Below are 10104 nucleotides of genomic sequence, written 5' to 3' on the forward strand. Positions count from 1 at the left end.
TGGCTAGAATTATATTAACTACAAGTGTCTAAAAATGGAAGATGTGTAACATCATTATGGTCTTAGCCCCCCTCCCCCCCTTAGGAAATGACATCATTTCTGGCAGTCCCCTAACTCATTGCTTTCAGTATTACTTTTTGAAAAATCTTCCAAAGTTCTTTAAACCAATTTCCTATCTCTATTTCGTCAGTATTATAACATTTTAGACATAAAGGGTTTACTTGATATTCTTCTCTTGATTCATTATATTTCTCTATTTCATGTCTATTCTTAATCTCTTCTAATTCATCATATATATCAGACATTTTAACTTATTTTATTTACTTATTTATTTGCAAAATGATTTCATTTCGTATTTTTATTTTTATTCATGTAGTAATTATTCATTTATTATTTCAATCTTTATTTCCTTATATTTTTACGTATATAACTTCTTATTACATTTCTTTATTACACTTTCTATTACATAACGTTCTATTACTCGTACTTAATATTCTTTGACTTCATTAATCCTCAATTGATTTAATGTCTTTTCAGACAACTGCTTGTCCTTTAATTCTTATTATCCAAATATTTCTCAATTAGCTTATATTCCAATCTTAACCACTTAATTTCATTACATTTATTACCCTTCTTATAATATCTTTTTATTTCAATTATTATCTTTTTTAACATTTTCAGACACTTATTTTGTCCTTTAGCACTCTTTCTACTTTTTCAAATTTTATATTCTGTCTGTTCATATACTTTCTGATTATTCCTATATGCAGCTATTTTGCATTCTCCCATTTGCAATATATTCATATTTTTGTGTTCACATCTTTCTTCATATTCACTAAGATATTCCATTCCTTTTCGAAAGTACTCTTTACATAACGTTTCTATTTTATTTCTTAAACTTTCTTCACTTTCTTCCCTGACTTCAAAATAATTAATTTCTCGTAACGTTACATTCTCTATTTTCTCGCAATATTTACATTTCACTTCACCGTCTATTCTAATAAACCCTTTTCCATTTATATTTTCAAATATCATCATTTCCATTTCTAGTATTTTATTCAAAATTTCTTATTTATTATTATTTTATTTTGTCATTATTCATTTTCTTTTACTTTTATAATAATCGATTACTCAACTTCTATTATCACTTGAGTATCTATCAATTATTCTAAATTTTAAATTCAACCATTTAATCTCATTTTTATCCCAATCTGCAATACACATTCCTTCATTTTCAAACCATTGTAGCACATTTCCTAACAAATGTGTCTTCACAATTTTAAATATTCTTTTATCATCTTTAATTCCTATCTTTGACAGATATTTTTCTACTTGATCCGTCCATTCTTTCGGATTTTCTCTTATTACACCATAAAATATTGGTATTTCCATTTTAACGCTCTATTTTATCTCCCAAATATAATTACACTTTTATTCTCTTTCACAATATAAATTTGCACTTTTTATAATTTACTTTAAATATTTTATTTCTTTATTTATCAATTCTTTCATTTATTACATATATTTCTCATACTTCTTCTAATTTCATTTCATTTAACTCTTAAACTTCATCTCTATATATTTCAACTTTTTATTCTTCCATTATACTATTTCTTTCTTCTTCTATTTCATTTATTTTTCTTATTAATTCATCAACTTCACCTTTCTTTTCTTTAAGGTTTATTATTGTATTCATACTGGTATTTTTCATTCTATTTATTTTACTTCTTCCTCCTATTCCCTTAAATAATTTGTAAACTCTTTCAGCTCTTTCAATCTTACTTTGTATCGCTTTTCTGCTAAATCCTTTTAATCTTTTTGTTAATTCATTATACATCTTAGTTCTTATTGACTTTTCTTTTATTCTTAATTTGTTTCTTTCTTTTTCAACCTTGTTTCTAACAGCTTTTCCTACATCATACCAACATTTTATTGCTTCCTGTCCCACTTTTATTGCCTTGGTAAACAATCTTTCTAATGTCACCTCTTGATCATTTTCTTCACTTTCTAGTGATTCTTTTACTGTTGATACACTAAGGTCTTTTAATAATTCATAAAATGCTTTTGATCTTTCCATTACTACTTCTTTTTCAATTTCTTCCTTATCCGTCCCTGATCTATATTCTTCACTACTGGTATCATCTTCATTATTTGTTACATTTTCTTTGTGATTACTGTCATCATTTTCTCCAATATCTTCGTCAGTATCCATTTCTCCTTTGTTATTATAAATATTATCATTACTTTCTTCAACTTCATCATTTATTTCTTTTATTTCTTCAACTTTTCTTATTTTGCATTCTTTCCTACTATTAACTTCTTTTATTACTATTTCATATGTAACATGCCATTTTTCAATTATTACATCCTCTTCATTATAAATATCTATTTCAATATTATCTTCTGTACTCAACTTATTTTTAATTCTCTCTAATTTTTCTTTCGGTATTTCAAATTTCAATGGCATATTTTATGGCTTTTACTTGTATTTTATTTTTGTTAATTATATATCAGAATTTATTTTATTATTATTTTTTTTTTTAATTTCGATCTCCTCAGCTCTGAGGACGTCCTATATATATTATTTCTATGCTTACATAATCAATCATGTGACTTGTACTTTCTCTTATTTCTTTTATCTTCTTTCTTTATTTTCTCAACACGTGATCTGTATCACTCCAAAAATTATAAATACACCCCCTTTTCCTTTTAAATTTCAATTTTTCGCATTTTATTTTTATTCCACTGCATCAAGGTATGTATTATTTATTCTTTTTGTCACTTTACTGTGCTTTATGTAACCTACTTTTTCATATGATTTGTACTACTCACGTGACTTCTTACATAATATTCTTATGTAATCTCCTCAGCTCTGGGGAGGTCTATATTCTCATATAACTTTTATTTTTCTGAAAATAATCTAAGTCCACAATCTTCTCAGACCGGGGAGGTCTATATATGTATTTTACTGCGCATTCACACAATTTACCTTACAACATTTATTTATTAAATTCTTTTAACAACATCATTTTCTTTATTTCATTTTATAATTTCTTACATTGCTATTATCATTCTCTTACTTGACCAGCAAGTTCCTTCAAAAATAAATTAATATGAGGGTTTAACACCGCTTTACCCACAACGTACAATAATAATAATGGGGTTTCTTACAGTTTAACCCGCAACTTACAATCTAGAGGGTTTATTACAGCTTAACCCACAACTTACAATCTTATAGTGTTTTAAAGGTTCCCACATAACCACTAGTGTTTTTCTTGTTAGGTTCCCACGCAACCTCTTGGGTTTATAGTTCACCCGCAACTTTTTGCATTATTTCTTTTATTAGATTTACTTTCTTACCGTGAAATCTCAATACGGTCTTATTTTCTTCTATAGTCAATTATTATGACTAACTTAACTCCAATAATTCTTATAGAATTATCTCCTTTTATTTTCAATAACCTATACTAGGCTTACCTCTACCTTCACATCGAAGTATGTTAGTTTCTAGGTTTGTCATTAACAACTTTTATTTCTTATTTATCAGGTTTATACATCGTTTAATGTATTTTTCTTTCATTTCATGTTAGTCCTTTTTCATACTAACATATACTTCTTTCAACTTCTTATAATAAGCTTCATAATTTCCTGATAAATCTCCTAATCACAAGCAACACATGCTTTGATTATCCTTCATTACTTGTATTTCTTTTATTTCTCATTGTACACTTAATAACTTTTTCTTTTTATACTCAAGTCCAGATCCTCTAGGAATACCACGCAGGTACCTAACTATATGAAGATAGTCAGAATGATCATATTTCATTCCTTTTATTCATTGATCATTTCCTTTCTCGAGAGCATTGCACCAAATTGTCACCCACGTCTGCCACCCGTGGATAAACACATCTTTCTCATTTAACTTTATTTCTCGTTACTTTGCTTGGTTTAGATTTTATTTTTCTTTTAACTTCTCACTTTCTTTCTCATTTATCCGTAGTATTTATTCTCAATACTACCACTCATTCATAATATTCCCAAAATATTATTCTTTATGTAATATTTATTCTTTCAAATATTACTACTTTATTTCCTATAAACTGCGAGAGTTCTCCTAACTTCTTATTATATTTCATACAACAAAACGAGAATAACTCCTTTCACTTTACTTTTCTGGACTTAATAGTATAATATTAATTAATTCTCAAGCGTACAATGAGCATATTCAAGATAACTTTTAATAATTAATATTTATTTTATTAAATTTGAGTCAAAAACTGACTGCAGAATTCCTAACGAATCCCACCTATATTTATACATTTTTAAGAAAATTATTTCTACTATTTCTAACTTTTCTACTAATAAAAATTTAAGAACAATAAGAAAATAAAGATGTATTATCATATGACTATCTCGTGACTAAACTAAACTAAACTATAAATATTATTTTATCAGTTAATTATTTATCCATCAGTTAATTATTTATCCTTGTTCTATTTGGTCTTTTATCCATCTGCTCACGTGATTATCCTGATTTCTCGGGTTACAGCGTGTTTTGCTGATATGAACGATGAATTCTGGTTACAAACCGGTAATTATTAATAATTATTATTTTAAATTAATTTTATTTAGGCAATTCATTCAATTCATTAATATTTTTATTGGATTTTAGATCTGTTTAGACGAGAGTATCGACGGCAGCATGCTGCGCATGATCGACGTCGATATGAATATAGATTGCGAAGGGAAAGAAGAAGGTCGCGATCTAGGTCTCGATCAAGAAGTAGATCAAGAAGTAGAGATAGAAGACGAGATAGAAGTAGAGATAGAAGACAAGATAGAAGTAGAGATAGAAGACGGGACAGAAGTAGAGATAGAAGAAGAGGTAGAAGCAGGTCCCCACATAGAAGATAAAGATATTATTAAATTTTAATTTTTATTATATTTTTAATCGTGTATTTTATTAGTTTAATATTAAATATTATAAAATAAATATTTACATACAAAAATTCATATTGTCTTTAATCTTTATTCTTATAAATTGTTTAAATGCCGAAACTCTAATTAAATCATATAGAAAGTATTGCCGAAACGCTGAAATAGTTTCGGCAAGTTACGGCAGTTTCGCGATTTTGATAGGTTTCGCAGTTTTGGCATTTCTTGATGATTTCGCGAAACTAGTTTTGGCAGTTTCACGTACGCCATTCTGCCGAAACCCTCTAGTTTCGGCAAGCAACCTTAGTCGTCCATGTGTAAAGTAACCAGTGATGAGATCCTGGATTTTTTTAGGTGCATCTATCAGATCCTCAAAGATTACTACAGTAGCTTGAGTAGAGTCAAAGGAGTCAATCTTTGGAATCTCACTATGGGTTACTGCAGTGAATGGGATCTTCTCCTCTTCGAAAAAATCATGTACAACTGCCCACTTCGGCTCGTCAAGATATCTGCCAACTAAAAGTACTGCATCACATAGTACATACCGATTACCATCCTCCTTTGCCTTCTTGTCACCCATTAACAAGTTAATGATCATAGTTGTTTTACCTGAGTCTGAGCTACCTGCTACGGCTAATCGAAAGGGCCATGATGGAGCAAACTCATTGCCTTGTCTTGAGTCAGTCGTGTACTCATCCAAATTGTATACATAAAGATCCATTTGAATTTTATTCTAACTTAGTTTAAATACTATGTCAACATCAACACCAATTCCAGTTTATACTCCTTCAGAACCTACTGGACCGCCTCCTGCACACTTGACCAATGAAGAAAATGATGATGAATTAGTTAGAATACTTAAGGCTCATGCAAATTTATTGACTACCAGGGGTCATTTAACTGTTGATTCAGAGATACAGGAGGCAAATAATCAAATCAAACATATTATTAATATATTAATGTATCGCTGTAAAGCAAAACATAAAGAACTTGGTATTACAAAAGATTTGTTAGTTTTTGCACAAGGTAAGATAAATGCATTTGATGATATGTTTACTAATTTAGAACGTCAATTAGTTATTATACGTGCTGCCAATGATAATTTCATAGAAGAAAACCATAACCTGCAAAGAGATTATGATACTATGGTAGAGCTTCATCGACGGGCTATAGGTGAACGTAATCAGGCACGACATGAACGTAATGTATTACAAGCAGATTATACTCAAGCAGTAAGGGATCGTAATGAGGCTCAAAATGCTGTGAATTGTGGTAATATCCTTCTAAATCATTGGCGGCTGAGGGCTACTCGGACTGGAGGACAACTTGTATTGACTAATGTGCAACTTGGACAGGTTAATGCACAGCTAGCATATGCTAATAATAGGGTGCGTTTTGGGATTCAGACATTAGGGAGACTTAGGAATAGACTTTTCCAACAGATAGCTGCTCTTAGAATTCAGGTACAATGGTTTCGAATTAGACAATTGAACCCTCCTCCACCTCTTTTAAACAATCCACTAGAGACGATATGGCTACCACTGCGATAGGATTGCCAATTTTTGAGGGTAAAGCTACTGATGATATTGATACATTTATTAGGCTTTATATGGGTTATCTTGATACTATCAATCTTAACCCATACGCTGCTGCAGGGCCACCAGAGTCTTGGAAAAGAGCTATGGGTATACTTAGAAGCTGCATGGCTGGTGAAGCGGCTGAATGGTTTGATCGAGAAATTACAGGAAAAAATTGGGAACTTTCTGGTATCACTTCAGCTGGTGGAGCTAATTTAGCTGCTTTTGTAGCATTAGTAATACCAGAAGCTGCAGGAGGACCGAATGCAGGTACCTATGTAAATGGGTCTGAAGCACAAATCTATTCAAGAGATCCAATTAATGCATTAGTAACTATTAGAGCAGCATTTATTCCTACTCATGATTTAATGGGTGGAGATGAAGCTTGGAAAAGAGCTGGTGCTCGTCCGACAGATAGAGTTACTCCAGCTACTGCAGATGCTGGTGTTGCTGCTAATAATAATCATCCTATAGTTTTTCCAGGTATTAAACCTAACCAGGCGCTTTATTGGCTTAGAACACAATTTCCAACTGTTTTAGATGAAAAGAAACGTATCCGTTTTAACAGTCTTTACCAGGAAAATGAGCCAGTTGATGCATTTTATAGAACTGTAAAGAGGGCTGGAAAATTACTAAGACTAACTGATGATCTTATTATCGACCAGTTCTTTAGAGGTCTTTCAGCTGATAATATTTTTGAAGCAGAAAGGTTTCACAATCTTAATCCTGATGACTTGGTTAAACATCTGAGAAATTTAGAATGAAGAAGGGCTGAAATGCGCTTGGGGTTACAAGATAGAAATCGGCAACTTCGAGCAGATTACAGTGATGTAACTCAACCTCCATTAGGAAAACAGGAACCTGTCGTACTGACATCAAAGTCAACTGGGGTTACTCAAGAACAATTACAAGAGTTGCTTAAGGCTCAGGCTGAAGAACTTACCAAGAATTTCCAGGTGCAATTTAAACAATTACAGGCTCAGCCAGTTCGTAATCCACCAGTCTATAGACAGCAGATTAAACCTGTTCGACCAAAACCACAGAGACGTGTTGTTCAGGATCATCAGAATCCTGATTGGGATGATGGTTATGTAGAACCTGATGTTGGTGATGACCCTGATGCTCCTGAGTGGACTTTGGATGATCATCAAAATGCTATTGATCTTATTATGGGATATAAACGTGGGACGTCTAAAATACTTACAAATCAACTTCAGAAGGCTAAAGATAGACGTGATGATCTGGATTTGGCTTGAGCAATGAAAAACCTTGATCTTAATGATGATGCTATGGACATTGATACTGTGAGTTTTGGTGAAAAGGTGGAATTGAGAAAAAAAGATGGTGATGTCTATATGGTTCCTGTTGGGTCAAAAAAAAAGTAGGTTTGAGTATCTCAAAACTTCTTAAGTCGTCCCCAAATAAGACAGCAGTTAGCTCTTCTAGTGTGCCCTTAAAAGGCAAAGCAACCCCTGTTAAGATTCCTGTGAAAGTTACTGGTAGTAAGTCTACACCTGCAAAAGCTGTTACTAAGAATGACTTATTAAGCCTATTAAGGTCTGCAGACTTTAGGAAATTACTCCGTGAGATTCTTTAGGAGGAGATGATGTCTGCTAGAAAAGTCACAGAGATTTCAGATGACTTAACTGAGGAGGAACAAGAAGAGGATATCAGGAAATACGATCCTATGGATATTGATATAGCTCGTTTGGAAAATATTAAAGATTTATTAGCACTTAATGGGGAGGTTAATGGGATAGCAATTCAGTGTTTAGCAGACACTTGTGCTAATGCGTCTTTTATTCAGAGAGAAGCTGCTGAGGAATTAGGGTTGGATATCAACAAGAGTATTACATACAACATATCTGGTGCTTCAGTAACAGATAGGACATTCGGCATGGTAAAGGGAGTGTTAATCAAACTTATTCTTGATTATGCTATCACTGAGGATCTTGCAGTTTTAGATGGATACAAGCATAGGGAAATTGGATTGAGCCGGACGTGTCTGAAACGTTACAATTATGATGTCCATGAATCACGTGAACATGTCGCCCTTACCTGTGATGGGAAGAATGTTTTTATCCCAATAGTTCTTGATGTTAATCGAGGAGACAAAAAATAAGACCCTTTAATTCTTCTATTTTTTTTTATTCCCAAAATTTGCGAATTAAGTCAGGGACATCCTCCTTCAACTGGTTAGCAGGTTCCCAAGTAGCCTCAGTATCTGGGTATCACTCCCACTTAACCAAATACTGGTCTTGACCTTTTCTAATGCGATGCCGAAGTATCTGCTCAGGAACAAATCTTTCAGGTTGTCCTCTTATCACAGAATCAGGTGGAGGCTTTTCATTAATAGGAACTACTTGCAATTCCTTTCAGGTATATGCACATCTGGATACACCTAATCGACCATGTGGTCCGTTAAGAAGATATGTAGGAGGTTGTTCGGGTGAAAGTATCATTTTTTTGATTACACGAATGTTTGGGTTCCATCTTATGTCTTCTGTATGGAATTTTCCATGAAGTTTGTTACCAAGTACAGAAATAGGTTCATCTAACTTGACTATGACACGTGTTCCTTCAGAGAGGAGATCCGTCTTTTTTGATACTTTAGGTGACCCTGTCGGAATGTCTGGGGGATTTCTCTGCCAGAGTTCATTTACTTTACTCACTATATTATGGAAATCTTCTGACCATTCCACGGATGTCACCCCAGTTTTCAACTCTTGTGCAACCATTCGTTTTAAGAGAGGTTCTTGGATTGCTTGGATGGCTCGTTCGGCATATGACTGCTATTTATGTCTACCTGGTTCGCCGAACCTCATCATTACCCCTAGGCTGTTCAGGAAAAAATCACATACCTGGTCGTTAATGAATTCTGATCCGGAGTCCGTCTCCAGTCGGTGTGTTGGAGGCTTGATACGATTTCTTCTGTAGATTTTGACAAACCCGTTTAGAACTCTATTTGCAGTCTTATCCTTTAGGGGTTCTGCATCGACTCTCTTTCCTGCAACTTCCACCACTACAAGGAAATAGTGGAATCCTTTGGGGTCAACTGGCATCTCTGCAAGATCTGCCTGGTGTGTTGCATTTGGTTTCCATACAATTACCTTTGGGCATTCTGTTGACTTTTCCTTTAAGGGCTTTTTGTATAGGTTGTAGTGCTCTTCACCTTTTAGAATTCGTGCTGATACTTTGGATAGACTGTAGTACTTGTAGTAATTTTCTAATTGTGACATATTATGACAAATTAAAGGAAAGATTTCAGACTTCAAATCTCAAGATGACACGATTTTACTGTCTAAAGTGCAAGAAGGAAACTGAGACTGCTAGTGAAATACAAGATATGACTACAAATGGGCGTTACCTGCTGCATGGTGACTGCACAATTTGTGGTATGCATAAGAATACTTTTACTGGAATAGACTGGGTAATCAAAAAGAAAACTAAGGAGAAAAAGAAAGAAACCGCTGCTAAGAGACATCAGACGGTTTACAATTGGCAATGCAAAAAACTTGGACAGAAAATCTTAGATTCTGATGACGCGTGTAAACAGTGTATTGATAAATGCCTTAAGGAGGCAAAAAAGAGG

General features: G+C 33.1%; 2 protein-coding genes across 2 annotated transcripts; both read right to left on the reverse strand.

The window, feature by feature from the left end:
* Window positions 1-717: 717 nt before the first annotated feature.
* On the reverse strand, window positions 718-1044 carry OCT59_011681 (uncharacterized protein; the record flags this gene model as incomplete). Its single annotated transcript, XM_066133937.1, has 1 exon — window positions 718-1044. The coding sequence occupies one exon, from the start codon at window positions 1042-1044 to the stop codon at window positions 718-720; it is 327 nt and encodes a 108-aa protein (XP_065989252.1).
* A 547-nt stretch (window positions 1045-1591) lies between these two features.
* OCT59_011682 (uncharacterized protein) lies at window positions 1592-2467 on the reverse strand (the record flags this gene model as incomplete). Its single annotated transcript, XM_025329267.1, has 1 exon — window positions 1592-2467. One exon carries the CDS (start codon window positions 2465-2467, stop codon window positions 1592-1594), a length of 876 nt encoding a protein of 291 aa, XP_025174064.1.
* Between the last annotated feature and the right edge of the window lie 7637 nt (window positions 2468-10104).

The sequence above is a fragment of the Rhizophagus irregularis genome, chromosome 2 (genome assembly GCF_026210795.1).
Source record: "Rhizophagus irregularis chromosome 2, complete sequence".
In the NCBI taxonomy this organism is placed as follows: domain Eukaryota; kingdom Fungi; phylum Glomeromycota; class Glomeromycetes; order Glomerales; family Glomeraceae; genus Rhizophagus; species Rhizophagus irregularis.